The sequence below is a fragment of the Procambarus clarkii genome, chromosome 42 (genome assembly GCF_040958095.1).
Source record: "Procambarus clarkii isolate CNS0578487 chromosome 42, FALCON_Pclarkii_2.0, whole genome shotgun sequence".
Taxonomy (NCBI): domain Eukaryota; kingdom Metazoa; phylum Arthropoda; class Malacostraca; order Decapoda; family Cambaridae; genus Procambarus; species Procambarus clarkii.
Genome location: NC_091191.1, coordinates 2197730 through 2219273, shown reverse-complemented (window position 1 = coordinate 2219273; position 21544 = coordinate 2197730). Strand labels below are relative to the sequence as shown.

General features: G+C 48.9%; 1 protein-coding gene across 1 annotated transcript; it reads left to right on the top strand.

Moving 5' to 3' along the window:
• Positions 1-2128: 2128 nt before the first annotated feature.
• Positions 2129-14160, top strand: LOC123770352 (twisted gastrulation protein homolog 1-A). Its single transcript, XM_045762176.2, has 5 exons — positions 2129-2316; positions 6822-7050; positions 8827-9027; positions 9713-9911; positions 11324-14160. Exons 2-5 carry the CDS (start codon positions 6822-6824, stop codon positions 11466-11468), a joined length of 774 nt encoding a protein of 257 aa, XP_045618132.1. The 5' UTR covers positions 2129-2316; the 3' UTR covers positions 11469-14160.
• Positions 14161-21544: the final 7384 nt, after the last annotated feature.

Here is a 21544-nt window from a genome sequence, read left to right as displayed (position 1 = left end):
AGGGCGAGGGTCGTCCTCCCTCAGCGACTGCTGGAAGCGCTCAGTTAACATACCTATACAACACACGGAGCCGGTCGGCCGAGCGGACAGCACGCTGGACTTGTGATCCTGTGGTCCTGGGTTCGATCCCAGGCGCCGGCGAGAAACAATGGGCAGAGTTTCTTTCACCCTATGCCCCTGTTACCTAACAGTAAAATAGGTACCTGGGTGTTAGTCAGCTGTCACGGGCTGCTTCCTGGGGGTGGAGGCCTGGTCTAGGACCGGGCCGCGGGGACACTAAAAAGCCCCGAAATCATCTCAAGATAACCTCAAGATAACACGAGATATCGAAAAATCTATACATAAAAAAGGTTCAGATTTGTATTTCGATTAGAGCGTCCCTCGTAGCCTCGTAGCCACCAGGGGGCCTCGTAGCCACCAGGGGGCCTCGTAGCCACCAGGGGGCCTCGTAGCCACCAGGGGGCCTCGTAGCCACCAGGGGGCCTCGTAGCCACCAGGGGGCCTCGTAGCCACCAGGGGGCCTCGTAGCCTGGTGGATAGCGCGCAGGACTCGTAATTCTGTGGCTCGGGTTCGATTCCCGCACGAGGCAGAAACAAATGGGCAAAGTTTCTTTCACCCTGAATGCCCCTGTTACCTAGCAGTAAATAGGTACCTGGGAGTTAGTCAGCTGTCACGGGCTGTTTCCTGGGGGTGGAGGCCTGGTCGAGGACCGGGCCGCGGGGACACTAAAGCCCCGAAATCATCTCAAGATAACCTCCCTTTTTAGTTTTATAAGCAGAATTTAGGGAATAGGCGTGTGCTAAGGTAGGTATTGTTTTGTTTGTTTCTTTAATTGTTTACCCAGCAAAAATCTGCTATCAGAATGATAACTAACTCAGCTTTCAGACAACACTCAGCTCCCTTGTTTAAATCCCTAAACTTGCTAAATATTAACTCCCTCCACACATTCTCTTGTGTCAACTACATTTACAAAACCCTGTTCTTAAATGCAAATCCTGCTCTGAAACTCTCCCTGGACAGATGTAATAGGACCCATTATCACCACACCGGAAATAAATATCTCTTTGATATCCCCAGGTTCAAACTTAATCTGTGTAAACACTCTATGCAAATTAAGGGACCCAGTCTATGGAACTCACTCCCAAGTGAATTGAAAAGCTGTCAAACTTTTGCCTCATTTAAAAGCAAAACCAAAAAGTACCTAATTTCATCTTCGTAGTTTCCTACCCTGAGCTTTAAATTTGATCTGTATCTAATATTACCCAATCTCCCAATTTTTATGTATTTAACCCAAACAACCTTATCATTGTGTTCATTGCTGTCTTCTTTTATGTGCTAGCCATATGCTGTATTGTGCCTACCAATGTTTGTCAACTACCATTCAAGCTGTCATGGCCATCAATCTGAGTTACCTATGTGCTTTAATATACCTACAATTTTTTCTCATCCTTTATTTAATTCTTGCCTTGTAACTGTTATCATTTTTTATAAATTTTGCAAGTATTTACCTACTTAAAATGTTCTTAGATTAAGGACCTGCCCGAAACGCTGCGCGTACTAGTGGCTTTACAAGATTGTATTTACTATATTATGTATCCTCACAATCCCAGTGTACCTTCTTGTATATATATAAATTAATAAATAAATAAATAAATAAATAAATTGTATGCGTCCGGGAGTACCGGTGGGGGTGTGAGGGTACCTTAGTACGACGCTTTCTTGATGTAGGGAGACCTTAAGAGGACGGGCAGGTGAGGGGGGGGGGGTCTCCCACTCTCCCTCCAGCACTCATCAATCTGCCGCGGAATTCCACTTACATGTCAATGAGTTGGTGACGTCACTAAGCAAGGCAAGAGGTGCTGTGATTGGTCACTAGTGACGTCACTGGGCATAGCAAGAAACGATGTGATTGGTCGCTGGTCTCGAAGTATTGCCATGACGGTGAGTTGTTGATTTTTCAATGACAAATGCTCGTTGTTTATATATTTTGAGCCCTGCTTTATGCTCATGTAGACATTCCAATAAGTAATTAGCAAAATAAATTGTAATTTTTGCCACAAACGTTAGAAATTATTAAACAATAATAGAAAAAGTAAGGTGGTAGGGAGAGGAAGGAGCGGCGGACCTGCCAAACCTTGGCTCACCTGTGGTGGTGAGAGGCGGACCTGCATACGTCCCTCAAGTGGCTGTCTCACTGTGTTAACCTCCTGCTGCTGCTGCCCCTACACCCTCCTCCTGCCCGCTCCCTGCTCTGGCAAGTGTCTCACAGCTCCTACTGACCTGCCCTGACCGCCCCTACACCCACGTTGACCAAGGTAAGGAGACCAACACGTTCCTAAGCTGCCATGACTACACCTTTCTCTACACTCAATGTTTAGGTCTGTAAGATACCTATGCTCCTCCTTCCTGCTAGATGGGGGAGCTTCCTTCCCTCTAGCGCCGTCTTCTGGTTCTGTTGGTGTAGCAGATTAGTGCTCAACACTAATTAGATTCATTGCAAGACAATTTGTCTGTAATGGCCGACTCCAGTGTGAGATATTATCCCAGGGAAACCCCACCTTTCTCTCCAACACTTCTCTCCCTGCCCCAACACTCCCTCCCTGCCCCAACACTCCCTCCCTGCCCCAACACTCCCTCCCTGCCCCAGCACTCCCTCCCTGCCCCAACACTTCCCTCACCACCATCCTCCCCAACACTCCCTCCCTGCCCCAACACTCCCCTCGCCACTGTCCTCCCCAACACCCTCCCTGCCCGAACACTTCCCTCACCACCATCCTCCCCAACACTCCCTCCCTGCCCCAACACTCCCCTCGCCACCATCCTCCCCAGCACTCCCTCCCTGCCCCAACACTCCCCTAGCCACCGTCCTCCCCAACACCCTCCCTGCCCCAACACTCCCTCCCTGCCCCAACACTCCCCTCACCACCGTCCTCCCCAACACCCTCCCTGCCCCAACACTCCCCTCACCACCGTCCTCCCCAGCACTCCCTCCCTGCCCCAACACTCCCCTCACCACCATCCTCCCCAACACCCTCCCTGCCCCAACACTCCCCTCGCCACCGTCCTCCCCAACACCCTCCCTGCCCCAACACTCCCCTCGCCACCGTCCTCCCCAACACCCTCCCTGCCCCAACACCCTCCCTGCCCCAACACTCCCCTCGCCACCGTCCTCCCCAACACCCTCCCTGCCCCAACACTCCCCTCGCCACCGTCCTCCCCAACACCCTCCCTGCCCCAACACCCTCCCTGCCCCAACACTCCCCTCGCCACCGTCCTCCCCAACACCCTCCCTGCCCCAACACTCCCCCCGCCACCGTCCTCCCCAACACCCTCCCTGCCCCAACACCCTCCCTGCCCCAACACTCCCCTCGCCACCGTCCTCCCCAACACCCTCCCTGCCCCAACACCCTCCCTGCCCCAACACTCCCCTCGCCACCGTCCTCCCCAACACCCTCCCTGCCCCAACACCCTCCCTGCCCCAACACTTCCCTCACCACCATCCTCCCCAACACCCTCCCTGCCCCAACACTCCCTCCCTGCCCCAACACCCTCCCTGCCCCAACACTCCCCTCGCCACCGTCCTCCCCAACACCCTCCCTGCCCCAACACTCCCCTCACCACCATCCTCCCCAACACCCTCCCTGCCCCAACACTCCCTCCCTGCCCCAACACCCTCCCTGCCCCAACACTCCCCTCGCCACCGTCCTCCCCAACACCCTCCCTGCCCCAACACCCTCCCTGCCCCAACACTCCCCTCGCCACCGTCCTCCCCAACACCCTCCCTGCCCCAACACCCTCCCTGCCCCAACACTCCCCTCACCACCCTCCCTGCCCCAACACTCCCTCCCTGCCCCAACACTCCCTCCCTGCCCCAACACTCCCTCCCTGCCCCAACACTCCCTCCCTGCCCCAACACCCTCCCTGCCCCAACACTCCCCTCGCCACCGTCCTCCCCAACACCCTCCCTGCCCCAACACCCTCCCTGCCCCAACACTCCCCTCGCCACCGTCCTCCCCAACACCCTCCCTGCCCCAACACCCTCCCTGCCCCAACACTCCCCTCGCCACCGTCCTCCCCAACACCCTCCCTGCCCCAACACCCTCCCTGCCCCAACACTCCCCTCACCACCATCCTCCCCAACACCCTCCCTGCCCCAACACCCTCCCTGCCCCAACACCCTCCCTGCCCCAACACCCTCCCTGCCCCAACACACCCTCCCTGCCCCAACACACCCTCCCTGCCCCAACACCCTCCCTGCCCCAACACACCCTCCCTGCCCCAACACACCCTCCCTGCCCCAACACACCCTCCCTGCCCCAACACACCCTCCCTGCCCCAACACACCCTCCCTGCCCCAACACACCCTCCCTGCCCCAACACACCCTCCCTGCCCCAACACCCTCCCTGCCCCAACACACCCTCCCTGCCCCAACACACCCTCCCTGCCCCAACACACCCTCCCTGCCCCAACACACCCTCCCTGCCCCAACACACCCTCCCTGCCCCAACACACCCTCCCTGCCCCAACACCCTCCCTGCCCCAACACCCTCCCTGCCCCAACACACCCTCCCTGCCCCAACACACCCTCCCTGCCCCAACACTTCCCTCACCACCGTCCTCCCCAACACCCTCCCTGCCCCAACACACTCCCTGCCCCAATACCCTCCCTGCCCCAACACCCTCCCTGCCCCAACACCCTCCCTGCCCCAACACACTCCCTGCCCCAACACACCCTCCCTGCCCCAACACCCTCCCTGCCCCAACACCCTCCCTGCCCCAACACACTCCCTGCCCCAACACACCCTCCCTTCCCCAACACCCTCCCTGCCCCAACACCCTCCCTGCCCCAACACACCCTCCCTGCCCCAACACCCTCCCTGCCCCAACACACTCCCTGCCCCAACACCCTCCCTGCCCCAACACACTCCCTGCCCCAACACACTCCCTGCCCCAACACACTCCCTGCCCCAACACCCTCCCTGCCCCAACACCCTCCCTGCCCCAACACCCTCCCTGCCCCAACACACCCTCCCTGCCCCAACACCCTCCCTGCCCCAACACACCCTCCCTGCCCCAACACACCCTCCCTGCCCCAACACCCTCCCTGCCCCAACACACTCCCTGCCCCAACACACCCTCCCTGCCCCAACACCCTCCCTGCCCCAACACCCTCCCTGCCCCAACACACTCCCTGCCCCAACACACCCTCCCTGCCCCAACACCCTCCCTGCCCCAACACCCTCCCTGCCCCAACACACTCCCTGCCCCAACACACCCTCCCTGCCCCAACACCCTCCCTGCCCCAACACCCTCCCTGCCCCAACACACCCTCCCTGCCCCAACACCCTCCCTGCCCCAACACACCCTCCCTGCCCCAACACCCTCCCTGCCCCAACACACTCCCTGCCCCAACACCCTCCCTGCCCCAACACACTCCCTGCCCCAACACACTCCCTGCCCCAACACCCTCCCTGCCCCAACACCCTCCCTGCCCCAACACCCTCCCTGCCCCAACACACTCCCTGCCCCAACACACCCTCCCTGCCCCAACACCCTCCCTGCCCCAACACACCCTCCCTGCCCCAACACCCTCCCTGCCCCAACACCCTCCCTGCCCCAACACCCTCCCTGCCCCAACACACCCTCCCTGCCCCAACACACCCTCCCTGCCCCAACACACCCTCCCTGCCCCAACACCCTCCCTGCCCCAACACCCTCCCTGCCCTAACACACTCCCTGCCCCAACACACCCTCCCTGCCCCAACACCCTCCCTGCCCCAACACCCTCCCTGCCCCAACACCCTCCCTGCCCCAACACACCCTCCCTGCCCCAACACACCCTCCCTGCCCCAACACCCTCCCTGCCCCAACACACTCCCTGCCCCAACACACCCTCCCTGCCCCAACACCCTCCCTGCCCCAACACACCCTCCCTGCCCCAACACCCTCCCTGCCCCAACACACCCTCCCTGCCCCAACACCCTCCCTGCCCCAACACACCCTCCCTGCCCCAACACACCCTCCCTGCCCCAACACACCCTCCCTGCCCCAACACACCCTCCCTGCCCCAACACACCCTCCCTGCCCCAACACCCTCCCTGCCCCAACACCCTCCCTGCCCCAACACACCCTCCCTGCCCCAACACCCTCCCTGCCCCAACACACCCTCCCTGCCCCAACACCCTCCCTGCCCCAACACACCCTCCCTGCCCCAACACACCCTCCCTGCCCCAACACTTAAGGATGTCCGCCACACCTCAAACACGTGACTTGTAAATAAATGTCTAACTCTTCAAGATAATTATTACACTTTTTACATTCCATTTTCGATTTTGGCGATATATTGAAAATTTTAAATATCACTAAAGCATGACAAATGTTGAGTTAGAGCTATAGCAACTGTGCTCACTATAGTAGTGAGAGTACGTCAGTTGGTCAATGGTGAGGAGGTGAGGTACTGGTGAGGCTGGCGTGGTGAGGCGCCTGCATGGTGAGGAGGTGAGGTACTGGTGAGGCTGGCGTGGTGAGGCGCCTGCATGGTGAGGAGGTGAGGTACTGGTGAGGCTGGCGTGGTGAGGCGCCTGCATGGTGACTCTTGTACCATTATGGTCCTAAACCTTGATGGTGGTGGAGGTGAACCTCAAGTCATCCTCCACACGTCAACCTGTCCGCTTACAAATTACGTCTGAATGAACAAATCTTGGTGACATAACCTAAAATGTCCATTACCTTGCTTTCAATTACCGGAGTTACACCCCCTGCCCACTCCCTCACCCCCCTCCCTCCCTGCCCACCCTTGACACTTGACACTGCCCACAGATGCGGTGGGCGACGGGCGTGTGGGCGTGCGTGGTGGTGGCGACGCTGGTGGGCGTGGAGGCGGCCGTGGCGTGCAACGAGGTGGTGTGTGCCAGCATGGTGAGCAAGTGCATGTTGACCCAGGCCTGCAAGTGTGACCTCACCAACTCCCCCGGCAACAACTGCACCTGTTGCCGCGACTGTGCCAAGTGCCTGGGCTACCTCTTCACCGAGTGCTGCTCCTGTCAAGGTCAGTGGGTCTAGGTCAGACGGGAGACCGACTCCCGTAGGTGACGGGAGACCGACTCCCGTAGGTGACGGGAGACGGCCTCCCACCGTCTCCTTCATTGTTGCCGCCGAAGGTGGCTAGTTTATTGTGCACCCCATACTCATCCTGTGAGCGGTAGCGCAAAAGCTTTACAGAGGGCACAAAAGGTCTTTATCAGACCTCATCTTAGATTATTACATAAACAATTTCTTCAATCCTTCACTCCTTATAGATACAATGTCAGCTAGTTACAGAGAAAGTGCTATTACAAGAGCTATATATTTACAGTAAGTCATCATACATTAATGGTAGGTCTTGTCGTTAATACATAATAGTTTGGCCAATGGGGATATTACAGAGTCATAGGGGAGCTTCTGTTTATTATTACTCCTCACAATACACTACTTGTTTCTGAATCTCATATGTCGTTCATCTACTGGAAGCAAAATGTGGATACAGTGCAAGGATTTCAGGTAATTTATCCATGGTCATAAGATAGGTTGCCATATCATACAGAGTGAGCTTAGATTTATCTCTAAAAGGCTCAATTTTACAACAATCCAAGATATAGTGTTCGAGTGTGTGTCCCTGCCTATGTCCACACACTTCACCGTCTCCTTCATAACCTGGGATGAGCTGGAGTACTGGGAAGGAGGGGGGGGGGTATGTTTGAGAACTGGGGGATGTGCTTGTATATTATGAACTGGTACTTGTGTATGCTGGAGTACTGATATGCTCAGCAACTAAGGGTATTCCGGAGTCTTGAGGATATGTTGAAATACTGGAGTTATGCTGGAGTACGGTAGGTATACTGGAGTACGGTAGGTATACTGGAGTACGGTAGGTATTCTCGAGTACTCTGCTCGAGTGATCTGTTGTATGGTGTCTATTAATCTTGTTTAAATTACCAATCAAGCTGTCAATGTAATCAATCAGAGCTCTAATATACCAATGTGCTTTAATATACTTACTAATCTCTCTCATCTCATTTTTTCTTGCAATGTATCTTTATCATTTTATTAATTCTGCTAGAATTTACCTACTTAAAATTATCTGTTAGATTAAGGACCTGCCCGAAACGCTGCGCGTACTAGTGGCTTTACAAGATTGTAAATACTATGCTATGTATTCTCTCAAACCCAATGTACCTTCTTGTATATAAATAAATAAATACTTGAGGAATATTTGACTGCAAACATGCAAGAAGTCCCAGAAGTATACTAGAGTATGGGTGGTATGCTATAGAATCTGAGGCAGATTTGAGTTATGAGGGCATATTGGGATGTGGGGCATGTTGGGATGTGGGGCATGTTGTGGTGTGGGGCATGTTGGGGTGTGGGGCATGTTGCGGTGTGGGGCATGTTGGGATGTGGGGCATGTTAGAGTATAAAGCACTGGCCCCCCTCCCCCCACCCCACACACACACACACACACACACACACACACACACACACACACACACAATATGGTCTGGCAATGTCATTCATTCTTCCTGATTAACAGATCAAAACATTTATTTAAAGTCATTTATATTTATAAAATGTTTTGTAAGCAATGTTTCCTAATTGTCTGAATTTACCTCAAGACCACTATCTCTCTAGTGGCCTCGACGAGTACGGAAAGTCGACGAAATGACCCCATATATTTATTATATAACAATTTATCATTCCAGTTATACACGCGTACCCAAACACGTGACTGTATCTGTCAGTTTTTGTCAGTCTGCCAGCGCCCAGCTGATGTGTGAAGGTGTTGCAGGCATGTGTGAACCCAGGAGTCAGGTGTTGGACAAGACTGACTCCCAGGTCGGGGACCTGTCGGAACCCTTCCAGCAGCTCTTCCAGGCCCTGGCGGTGGAGAAGGACCCTCTCCTCCGCTGGACCACCATGACCTTCCCTATCGACGTGGCCCTCTCCGCCATCGACACCACCACTCTCGACAAGAGCAAATACAAGCTGGGTGAGTTGGGAGGCGGTAGACAGGGGGGGGCTGGTAGACAGGAGGGGATCAGTAGACAGGGGGGACGGGAGGACTGGTAGACAGGGGGGGTCCAGTAGACAGGGGGGGACCAGTAGACAGGGAGGACCAGTAGACAGGGGGACCAGTAGACAGGGGGGACCAGTAGACAGGGGGGACCAGTAGACAGGGAGAAGCGGTAGACAGGAACCTCGATACATAAGGGTCATTTATTTCGCTTCACCATTGCGCTAAATATTTTACCTTAGCTCTGCACATTTCCAAAGATATTGAAAATATGACAGATGTTCTCTAACTGCCATCCTGTTTCTACATGTCTGCGAGTTTACCAGAATTTACCCTCGGGCCACTATCTCTAGTGGCCACTACATGTCTATATGCCACCTTTTGATCTCGAATTATTCAAGACCCGTCTGTTACATTATATTTTGAACGTAGGTTACTCATACTCCTTCACTAGTTATGTCCAATTAAGTGTCCAATTTTGATTTTGCCGTAAACTATTCCGTACAAACTAGGGGACTCTCCGGACCTTGCTGGAGAGTGAGCTTGGAACTCCTCCAGACACTCCCGCTGGTTGACACTCTTTTAACCTTTGTGTTTACCTATCGTTATGCGTTCTTTTAACGATGTATTTCTTGGTGGTGTGTGTTGGGGGTGCGGGCAGTGACCCACCCGCAGGACACCGCCCAGGTGGAGCAGGTGACGGTGAACTGCACAGTGCTCTACTGGGCCCAGTGTGTGTCCGGCAGCAAGTGTAAGGAGTTGTGCAAGACCACGGGAGCCTCCGCCTACCGCTGGTTCTTCGACGGGTGCTGCGAGTGTGTGGGCAGCCCCTGCATCAACTATGGCGTCAACGAGAGCAGGTCAGTCACGCCCCCACCTCTCTCCTCCTGCATCTCTCACTACATACATATACATATATTCAGTGACGCGCGTTAGCATGCACGCATACACACACGTGTATTCAAGTGTAGATACGATAGAGCCCAATAGCCTCAGGAACCTGTACACCAGTTGATTGGCAGTTGAGAGACGGGACCAAAGAGCCAGAGCTCAACCCCCGCAAGCACAAATAGGTGAGTACACGTCCACATTTACACGAGGTGGTGTGTGCAAAATACAGAGAAAGTTTAACAGTGAAAATGATACCTGGGCCAAGGAAGGCCAGATACTAACAACTTGTAAAACATCAAATCTTCAACACACACAAAGTGCTAAGCTAATTATGCTTATGGAGAGTGACCTTGAGTGTGTTTGGTCCTGTGTCTCGGCCTTCAGTCCACTTGTTCTTGAGCCTTGTGAGCTGTCACGTCAACACGTGAAGCTTCTTAGTGCATCTTTGTTCTGGCTCTCAAAGTTATTTATTTACAAATGTCACTGGTTTATATGGCAACTTGCCACGTGTGTCCCAGTGTTTATGTTCCCTCCCCCCCCCCCATCACAAATGGTTTGTGTTTGTTCTGTCTGTTGCCACATGGCAATCATATCTTCCCTGACTCTTCTATATTCCTGAGACGTGAGGTTTAATTCCTCCTACCACTTGGGCTGGACGGTAGAACAACGGTCTCGCTTCATACAGGTCGGCGTTCAGTCCCCCGACTATCCAAGTGGCTGGGCACCATTCCATCCCCCCGTCCCATCCCAAATCTTTATCCTGACCCATTCCAAGTGCTATATAGTCGTATTGGCTTGGCGCTTTCCCTGTTTACGGGCTCACCATAGCCCGTGCTACATGGACATTTCGTTCTAAATAGCTAAATCTAAAACAACAGGCGCTTTCCCCTGCTAGTTCCCTTCCTCATAACTTGCCTCTCAGTTCTTCAGCGAGTCTGGTGGCACACCTCTCAGTTCTTCAGCGAGTCTGGTGGCACACCTCTCAACTTTCCACAGCTTTGTTTTATGTCTAACGAGAAATGGACTACACTAGCGCCGCATATTTAAAAATTGTCTGGCATGTGTGGTACACAAGGTCTTGAATGGTTCCTTAGTCAGATTTCTAACTGCAGTTCTTATACCGGCCAACCTTTCTTATGCAGCTGATGCTATCTGGTTGGTGTGGGCCTTATAAGACAACTTTTATATGATATCAACCTGCAAGTGTTTTTCTCTACCATGCTTTTCGTCCCCGAAAAAGTATACCAGTATACCACTGATTCCCTCAAGTCCATGTAGGGTCATCCATAACTATATTATCCTGCCATGCAACCCCTCTCCCCGTCCAATAGGCCACCCCAAGGCGCTTTAATCTTCCAGTGATGCCCTCATGCCCCCACAGGTGTATCCAGTGCCCCCCGATAGACCAGAACGATGAGAACGACGACATCCTCACTGATCAGTACCTGGCGAACAACTCTGCCGACACCTTCGACGAGGTGGCGGCCCAGGAGGACATCCTCTCCGGGAACGACCCCACCGTGTAGTGAGGGCGCTACCGTAGGGCAGCCGCTGCTGGGCCGTGTCCTTGGCCCTCGCCGCCTCCACCACAGCGCGTCGCCGGCTCGCCACGACCACCCACTTGCGTCGTCATCTATACATTTAATGCAACAGAAAATCGGATATATAGCGATAGTATGGAGAAGCGTGACACCGGATATAGCATACTACCGAGTAGCGCTTCCTGGTAGTGTGTTGACGCTTCACGTCCGTGCTTCACGTCCGTGCTTCACGTCCAAGCTCCACTTCCGTGCTTCACGTCCAAGCTCCACGTTCAAGCTCCACGTCCGTGCTTCACGTCCATGCTTCACGTTTCACGGACGCGCGACTACTGGCAAATATATGTGTCTTTACTACGTAAATTATCAAGAGATATCTTGTAATAAAAGGTGGCAGAAATGGTCAAGCTCTGAGTGAGGCTTGCGAGAAACATGTGTATAAATGTGCTGTTGAGGTGACTTGTACTACGAAGGCTGTCTGCGTGGATACCTCACATGTGAAGAAAACTATATATTCTTATTTTGCTTTGTTTTTAAGGCCAAGATTCCAGCTTAAGGAGATTGAGTCAGGGCCAGGACCTTGCTTTTATACTCTTGAACTCTCAGACTTCTTTTCGGAGAAATCTGTTAAATTTAGCAAACTATTGATAAATAATGGTTAGTAAATACAGTATGTTGTATTATCCCAGAACCGTTCTGTACTTGAAGCTTTCTCCTCGGCTGGAGCACTCTTCTTTATACCTTGGTAGACTAGTGGTAATGGCTGTCGACCAGTGGTAACGGCTGTCGACCAGTGGTAATGGCTGTCGACCAGTGGTAATGGCTGTCGACCAGTGGTAACGGCTGTCGACCAGTGGTAACGGCTGTCGACCAGTGGTAACGGCTGTCGACCAGTGGTAACGGCTGTCGTCCAGTGGTAACGGCTGTCGTCCAGTGGTAACGGCTGTCGTCCAGTGGTAACGGCTGTCGTCCAGTGGTAACGGCTGTCGTCCAGTGGTAACAGCTGTCGTCCAGTGGTAACGGCTGTCGTCCAGTGGTAACGGCTGTCGTCCAGTGGTAACAGCTGTCGTCCAGTGGTAACGGCTGTCGACCAGTGGTAACAGCTGTTGACCAGTGGTAACAGCTGTCGTCCAGTGGTAACAGCTGTCGTCCAGTGGTAACAGCTGTCGTCCAGTGGTAACAGCTGTCGATCAGTGGTAACAGCTGTCGACCAGTGGTAACAGCTGTCGACCAGTGGTAACAGCTGTCATCCAGTGGTAACAGCTGTCGACCAGTGGTAACAGCTGTCGTCCAGTGGTAACAGCTGTCGATCAGTGGTAACAGCTGTCGATCAGTGGTAACAGCTGTCGACCAGTGGTAACAGCTGTCATCCAGTGGTAACAGCTGTCGACCAGTGGCAACAGCTGTCGACCAGTGGCAACAGCTGTCGACCAGTGGTAACAGCTGTCGTCCAGTGGTAATGGCTGTCGTCCAGTGGTAACGGCTGTCGTCCAGTGGTAACGGCTGTCGACCAGTGGTAACGGCTGTCTTCAGCCGTTACCACTAATACAATCCTGATAAAATTAGATTTGTATTATTGATATTGTGTGTTACGTAATAACCTTTATCTCACACTTGGAATTACAAATAACAATTATTGTAACATTAACCTTTGATATACCTTGGCCAGGAATACTGTATGTTAACGGGGCAATGAGAGACGAGGCAGGCCAGCCACACAAGATGGTTCAACCTCCCCCCCCCCCCCCTTCTCTGTTCACTGCACATTACGTCGCCTTGTTCACAAGTCCCTGATGTATTACAGCTAACCTGACTTGTTGTTCTTTGCAGACGATGAGTCACAATAACGTGGCTGAAGTATGTTGACAAGACCACACACTAGAAGGTGAAAGGACGACGACGTTTCGGTCCGTCCTGGACCATTCTCAAGTTGATTGTGTCACAATCGACTTGAGAATGGTCCAGGACGGACCGAAATGTCGTCGTCCCTTCACACTGTAGTGTGTGGTCTGGTCAACATGTTGTCCTCTGCTCCAACTACACGCTGCCTCCAGCGACTATAGGAAGTGTGCTCTTTGCTTAGTTTGGAGAGCGGCTACGCTGTCTGCTCTTAGTACTTTGCCTGGAAGAAGTTGATCTTAGTACTTTGCCTGGAAGAAGTTGATCTTAGTACTTTGCCTGGAAGAAGTTGATCTTAGTACTTTGCCTGGAAGAAGTTGATCTTAGTACTTTGCCTGGAAGAAGTTGATCTTAGTACTTTGCCTGGAAGAAGTTGATCTTAGTACTTTGCCTGGAAGAAGTTGATCTTAGTACTTTGCCTGGAAGAAGTTGATCTTAGTACTTTGCCTGGAAGAAGTTGATCTTAGTACTTTGCCTGGAAGAAGTTGATCTTAGTACTTTGCCTGGAAGAAGTCGACTCTGGCAAACAGCAGAGTCCTTCATTTTGTTGAAGAAAGTAAAGTGTTGTGGCTCGCAGAGTTATTGGTTTTAATAAACGGGAGAGATAGAGATTTCTTATGTAACGATGTGCATTGAATTTTTTTTAACTAGCTTAAGATTGTAACTTGCTTAGCCAAATTAATTGTGGGGTTCAGTCCCTGAGCCCCTTATGTGCTTCTGTAACCCTATCACTACCGCCCACAGGATGGGTATGGGGTGCATAATAAATGAACTAGACTAACTATACTATCAATGTTAACCCTTCCCATATCCGGGAGAAGATTTACAATAATTGAGGCGAGTTCTAACCTACTGTAGTACCCGTCCTTCATGGTTCTTAGTATAGTACTTCAACTCCTAGTGCACACTCCTCGACACATTAGGAACACACTCCTAGTGTAGTGTGTTCAGCATCAGAGAGACAATGTTAACATTACCAATAAATATGAGGGAAAGTTCTTTGGCCTATACAGAGACCAGAGACTGAACTTCAGCATCCACATACAACAACGAAAAAGTCTCAAAAACGGTCGATATACTTTATAAAATATAATATTATGTTCCCCACTCTGCTCTCCTCTCATTATACTACGCACTAGTCTATCCCTATCTTACATACGGTATCTGTGCCTGGGGTTCAACCACTGTAAATTACCTTAAGCATATCATCACCCAGCAAAAATGTATTAGAACTCTAACAAACTCTGTTTTTAGAGAACACACAGCCGCTCTGTTCAAGTCCCTCAAGCTGCTAAACATTCACTCCACACATTGTCATATGTTATCTACATGTACGAAACATTATTCCTAAATGGTAATATTGATCTGAAACTTTTCCTTAACAGAGGTAATAGAACCCATGAGCACCACACCAGAAATAAATAACATTTTGATATCCCTAGAATCGGGCAAAATCTGTGCAAACACCCCATGCAAATGACAGGGCCCAGTTTTTGGAACTCGCTCCCTCATGAATTAAAAAAATTGTCCAACCAATGGCTTGTTCAAGAGTAAAACCAAAAAGTACTTAGTTTCATCCTCATTTTTTCCTACCTTGTGCCTCAAACTCACGCGGTATCTTTATAGTACCAATGTTAGTACCCAATGTTAGTACTTAAAACTTATTCGGTACCTTACTAGTGTAATCACCTCTATCAATTTATATTGTTTATCTAAAACCTTGCTACTATGTACTTTTTTCCATCTTATATGTTAGATTAATGAGTTACCCATGAGGAGCCGGTCGGCCGAGCGGACAGCACGCTGGACTTGTGATCCTGTGGTCCTGGGGTCAATCCCAGGCGCCGGCGAGAAACAACGGGCAGAGTTTCTTTCACCCTATGCCCCTGTTACCTAGCAGTAAAATAGGTACCTGGGTGTTAGTCAGCTGTCACGGGCTGCTTCCTGGGGGTGGAGGCCTGGTCGAGGACCGGGCCGCGGGGACACTAAAAAGCCCCGAAATCATCTCAAGATAACCTCAAGATAACTTCTACCCGAAACGTTATGCGTGTTAGTGGCTTTACAAGAATGTAAAAATATCACTCAAATGTAATCTCACCAACCCATTGTACCTTATTGTAAATAAAATATTATTGTTATTATTTTATAGTACCCGTCCTTCATGGTTCTTAGTATAGTGCCCGTCCTTCATGGTTCTTAGTATAGTGCCCGTCCTTCATGGTTCTTAGTGTAGTGTCCGTCCTTCATGGTTCTTAGTGTAGTGCCCATCCTTCATGGTTCTTAGTGTAGTGCCCGTCCTTCATGGTTCTTAGTGTAGTGTCCGTCCTTCATGGTTCTTAGTGTAGTGCCCATCCTTCATGGTTCTTAGTGTAGTGCCCATCCTTCATGGTTCTTAGTGTAGTGCCCGTCCTTCATGGTTCTTAGTGTAGTGTCCGTCCTTCATGGTTCTTAGTGTAGTGCCCATCCTTCATGGTTCTTAGTGTAGTGCCCATCCTTCATGGTTCTTAGTGTAGTGCCCGTCCTTCATGGTTCTTAGTGTAGTGTCCGTCCTTCATGGTTCTTAGTATAGTGCCCATCCTTCATGGTTCTTAGTGTAGTACCCGTCCTTCATGGTTCTTAGTATAGTGCCCATCCTTCATGGTTCTTAGTGTAGTGCCCATCCTTCATGGTTCTTAGTGTAGTGCCCGTCCTTCATGGTTCTTAGTATAGTGCCCGTCCTTCATGGTTCTTAGTGTAGTGCCCATCCTTCATGGTTCTTAGTGTAGTGCCCGTCCTTCATGGTTCTTAGTGTAGTGTCCGTCCTTCATGGTTCTTAGTGTAGTGCCCATCCTTCATGGTTCTTAGTGTAGTGCCCATCCTTCATGGTTCTTAGTGTAGTGCCCGTCCTTCATGGTTCTTAGTGTAGTGCCCGTCCTTCATGGTTCTTAGTGTAGTGTCCGTCCTTCATGGTTCTTAGTATAGTGCCCATCCTTCATGGTTCTTAGTGTAGTGCCCATCCTTCATGGTTCTTAGTGTAGTGCCCGTCCTTCATGGTTCTTAGTGTAGTGCCCATCCTTCATGGTTCTTAGTATAGTACCCGTCCTTCATGGTTCTTAGTGTAGTGCCCATCCTTCATGGTTCTTAGTATAGTACCCGTCCTTCATGGTTCTTAGTGTAGTGCCCATCCTTCATGGTTCTTAGTATAGTACCCGTCCTTCATGGTTCTTAGTGTAGTGCCCGTCCTTCATGGTTCTTAGTGTAGTGTCCGTCCTTCATGGTTCTTAGTATAGTGCCCATCCTTCATGGTTCTTAGTATAGTACCCGTCCTTCATGGTTCTTAGTGTAGTGCCCGTCCTTCATGGTTCTTAGTGTAGTGCCCGTCCTTCATGGTTCTTAGTGTAGTGCCCGTCCTTCATGGTTCTTAGTATAGTGCCCGTCCTTCATGGTTCTTAGTGTAGTGCCCGTCCTTCAAGGGACCGAAATAAGTAAGCCTCTGAGTGTGGCAAATTAATATTTCCATTTCATTTCTTTATTATGCACCCCATACCCATCCCGTGGGCAGTGGTGGAAAAGGTACCTAGGCACATAATGGGTTCAGGAACTGAACCCCATAGATCGTTTAGTTAAACACGTGACAATCTTTGAAGCTAGTTACACAACTGTTAATGTTCATACACAAGTACATATGTATATAATCACTTACACAAATACATATCAATAATCTTCTTATCACAAGTGATTCAACAAGAGGCTCACTACAGTCACTATACAAGGCACTTTACATCTATGGCGAGTCACACAGTTACTAGTCTTGCTCCACACCCACCCAACTGGGCGGCAGCTTTACAGTCATGTGCTCCACACCCACCCAACTGGGCGGCAGCTTTACGGTCATGTGCTCCACACCCACCCAACTGGGCGGCAGCTTTACGGTCATGTGCAGGCGACACCTACAGTAAGCAAATTTTGGATACTTCGCTAAGATTCCTGGCAGTACACCATGATGAATGAAGTACTTACACATTTCTTGGACACTATTGATGGTGTTATCTCTGAATTCCGCGATTTTTTCACATTATATAATGACGCAAAGTATGCGAATAGTTTTGCTAACAGAGTTTACATTTAGTCAGATATATATCAGCAGATATTACAAGCTCCCAGAGGTACTTGTAGCTGAGCCTAAGCATAGCAGTGGTAAAATCTAAAAGTATGCTAACATTATTGGATGAGCCATAGACGTGATGTTCTTCCTGCATAATAGAATGATGATAAATAGAGTAACTGGTGTGAACACAGTTCCCACTTGTCAGCCATTAGCACCAACTCTCACCTTCCTCCCAACCAACTTGACAAAAACTTCCATGATAATTCCCACCTTTATATTTAACAACCCGTCCTCGACTCATGTCCATTACATCCAGCGGTCGACCCCACAGATGTATTCATAAATTTTGTCATGCTGTTCATTCAAAACGGGAATTTTCGCAAATATAAATTAATATTACAATATATTAGCATATTGTGCATATATATAGGTTAGGTGTTTAGGTTCTGTTGGCGATTATTTGTATTTGTAGTACGTGAGTGAAGCATTTATAGCAACCCGTCCTCGACTCAAGTCCATTACATCCAGCGGTCGACCCCACAGACGCATTCATAAATTTTAACATGCTGTTCATTTAAAACAGGAATTTTCTCAAATATAAATTAATATTATGATATATTAGCATATTGTGCATATATAGGCATAGGTTAGGTTAGGTTTGGTGGTTGGGTTCTGTTAGCGATTATTTGTATTTGTAGTATGTGGGTGAAGCATTTATAGCGTTGTGGTTCGAACAAAATTCGTCAATGAAGCATTTGTTCCGGAAGTGTTCGAACGAAATGAGTTGTGAGTCGTGTGTAAACCGTTTTTCATTCATAAACAGGGGGTTTGGCGGGTGCATGGAATCACTTTTGTATCTTTGTTTGGAGGACGGGCTGGCTTAGAACCGATTTCGTTCGAACATTTCCGGAACAAGTGGTTCACTGACAAATTTTGTTCGAACCACAACGCTATAAATGCAGCCCGTCCTCCAAACAAAGATCCAAAAGTGATTCCATGCACCCGCCAAACCCCCTGTTTATGAATGAAAAGCGGTTTACACACGACTCACAACTGCTGACGTTCGAACATATCCGGAACAAGTGTTTCACTGACGAATTTTGTTCGAATCACAACGCTATAAATGCTTCACCCACGTACTACAAATACAAATAATCGCCAACAGAACCTAAACACCTAATCTAACCTAATCTATGCCTATATCCATATATAGTGGATAACCTCTTATCCACTATCTATGACAATAATCACTTTAATGATCTAAATTGCAGATATTTTGCAGCACATGATGTAAACAATGTATTAACTCATAATCACAATATCTCTGTAATCAATTTGAACGTTAGATCCCTAGGTAAACACTTCGATGATGTTAGTGCCTTGATTGAAACTATTGGCAACAAATTCTCTTTTATTATACTTACTGAAACATGGTTGAAAGAGGATACTACTCAACTCTTTAACATGCCTAACTACTCAGCAATTCACAACTGTCGTCAACTTCAGAGAGGTGGTGGCACTGCTCTTTACTACCACCAAGAACTAACATGCCTAAAAGAAATTAGAACTAGAGACTGCTATGGGGAGTATATCTTCGCCAGCTTCAGAGTCAAGGGTGCCGAGTCTGTCCTGTCTGTGGGTGCAGTCTATAGAATTCCCAACACTGATGTGTCTGTATTCAACTCAAACCTTAGAAATCTAATACTTGATAACAGACTGAACAAAAACCACCTAATTATCGCAGGGGACTTTAATATTGACCTCTGCGAGCCAGAACACCCTACTGCTGTTAGCTTCCTCAACTGTATGAATTCCTGCCTCCTCATACCCTTAATCACTAGACCTACTAGAATCACTGATAGCACTGCCACGACTCTAGATCACATCTGGACCAACATAACCTCTCCGCTTACTTCAGGTATAATCACCGATAGCACTACAGACCACTACCCCACATTTCTCTTAACTAACATTAGCAAACCACCTCTAGAAACAAGGGAGTTAAGCTTTAGGCTGCACAATGAAACTGCTATAAACAATTTTATAACTGCTGCTGATAATGTCAACTGGGAGTCCGAATTAGGTAACATAGGGGACATCAACCTAGCAGTGCAATCTTTTCTACAAACAACTCTTAGCCTTTATAACACCCACTGTCCTAGGCTTACAAAACAAGTCACAAGCAAAAGGCTTAACAATCCTTGGCTTACAAAGGGAATACTGAAATCCATTAACAAAAAACACGACCTTGAGAAGAAGTATAGGTTAGGAATTGTCTCCAAAGAATTCTCAAAGAATTACTCATTATTGCTAACTAAGATAATTAGACGAGCCAAAACTAATTACTACGAAGATAAATTTACTCAAATAAAGAGCAACATTAAACAAACTTGGAGCACAATTTCACAAATATTGGGATCAAAGAAATCTTTAAATAACAAACCGACTCTCCTGTCTAATAACGATGGTCAGCTTTCAGCCTCTGATTCTGCTATTGAGTTCAATAGGTTCTTCTCTTCCATTGGTTCATCCCTTGCAAATGATATTCCATCTTCCAGTACTGACATTAAGGACTATCTTACAGGTAACTATCCACAGTCTCTGTACCTAAAGCCTATTAACTCCACTGACGTCAATGAGATAATCCTTTCCCTTAAAACCAAGTCTGGTGCCCTTGAGGAGATACCAACTTTAATTTACAAAAAAGCCTCCAGATCTTTAGCCCCTGCTATTGCTTTGCTCTTCAACAAGTCACTTGAACTCCAAACCTTTCCAGATATTCTAAAAAAAGCGAGAGTAACGCCTGTCCACAAATGTGGTGACCCCACAGATGTTAACAACTACAGACCTATATCAATCCTGCCAAACTTGTCAAAAATTTTTGAAAAACTTATATACAAGCAGCTTTACTCATATCTAGCCAAACTCAATATACTTAGCCCTTGCCAATATGGCTTCAGACCCAAAAAAAGCACTAACGATGCACTTATTAGTATGCTTAACTCGATTCATACAGCTCTTGATAAAAAGGAGCTCCCTGTTGGGTTATTTGTGGACCTGCGTAAAGCTTTTGATACTGTCAACCACCAAAACCTTCTTCTTAAACTACATCATTATGGAGTCAGAGGACACTCCCTACAATACCTCGAGTCCTACCTTACTGACAGGCTCCAATATGTTTCTGTGAATAATACAATTTCTCCCACCCTACCCATCAACATTGGTGTTCCTCAGGGCAGCATACTTGGCCCTCTCCTCTTTCTCATCTACATTAATGACCTTCCAAATGCCTCCCAACACCTCAAACCAATTCTATTTGCTGACGACACAACCTTCATTTACTCCAGTCCTGACCCTCTTGCTCTAAATGCCACAGTAAATACTGAGCTAAATAAAGTCCATCTTTGGCTAACTGCCAACAAACTCACCCTTAACATTGACAAAACCTTCTATATTCTGTTTGGCAATAAATCCTCTAGTCTTATAAATCTCAAAATAAACAATACCCAAATTTGTAACAAATTAGATGGCAAATTCCTTGGCATTCTCATTGACCACAAGCTGAATTTCCAGGGACACATTCTAAATATATCAAAAAAAGTTTCAAAAACTGTGGGCATTCTTTCTAAGATCAGATATTATGTACCACGCCCTGCTCTGGTGACTCTCTATTACTCCCTTATCTATCCTTATCTCAACTATGGTATTTGTGCTTGGGGTTCTACTACCCAAAATCACTTACGTCCTCTAATTACCCAACACAAAGCCGCTATTAGAACAATATCCAACTCTGGCCCCAGACATCACTCGGTACCCCTACTCAAATCTCTTAATATGTTAGATATTAAGTCACTGCACATTCTCTCATGTGTATTATACATATATAAAACGCTAAACTATAATGCCAATCCTGATCTTAAAAGCTTCATAGAAGGTTGTAACAGAACCCATGAGCACCACACCAGAAATAAATACAGTTTTGATATTCCTAGAGTACGTCTTAATCAAACTAGAAATGCTCTGCAAATCAAGGGGCCCAGAATGTGGAATGACCTTCCCAACCATGTTAAAGACTGTA

Bases quoted from the DNA above. Each gene is read 5' to 3' on its own strand.
- LOC123770352 (XM_045762176.2), top strand. From the start codon at position 6,822: ATGCGGTGGGCGACGGGCGTGTGGGCGTGCGTGGTGGTGGCGACGCTG. The intron at 7,051-8,826 runs GTCAGTGGGTCT...AAGGTGTTGCAG, and splicing joins CGAGTGCTGCTCCTGTCAAG to GCATGTGTGAACCCAGGAGT. The intron at 9,912-11,323 runs GTCAGTCACGCC...ATGCCCCCACAG, and splicing joins TATGGCGTCAACGAGAGCAG to GTGTATCCAGTGCCCCCCGA.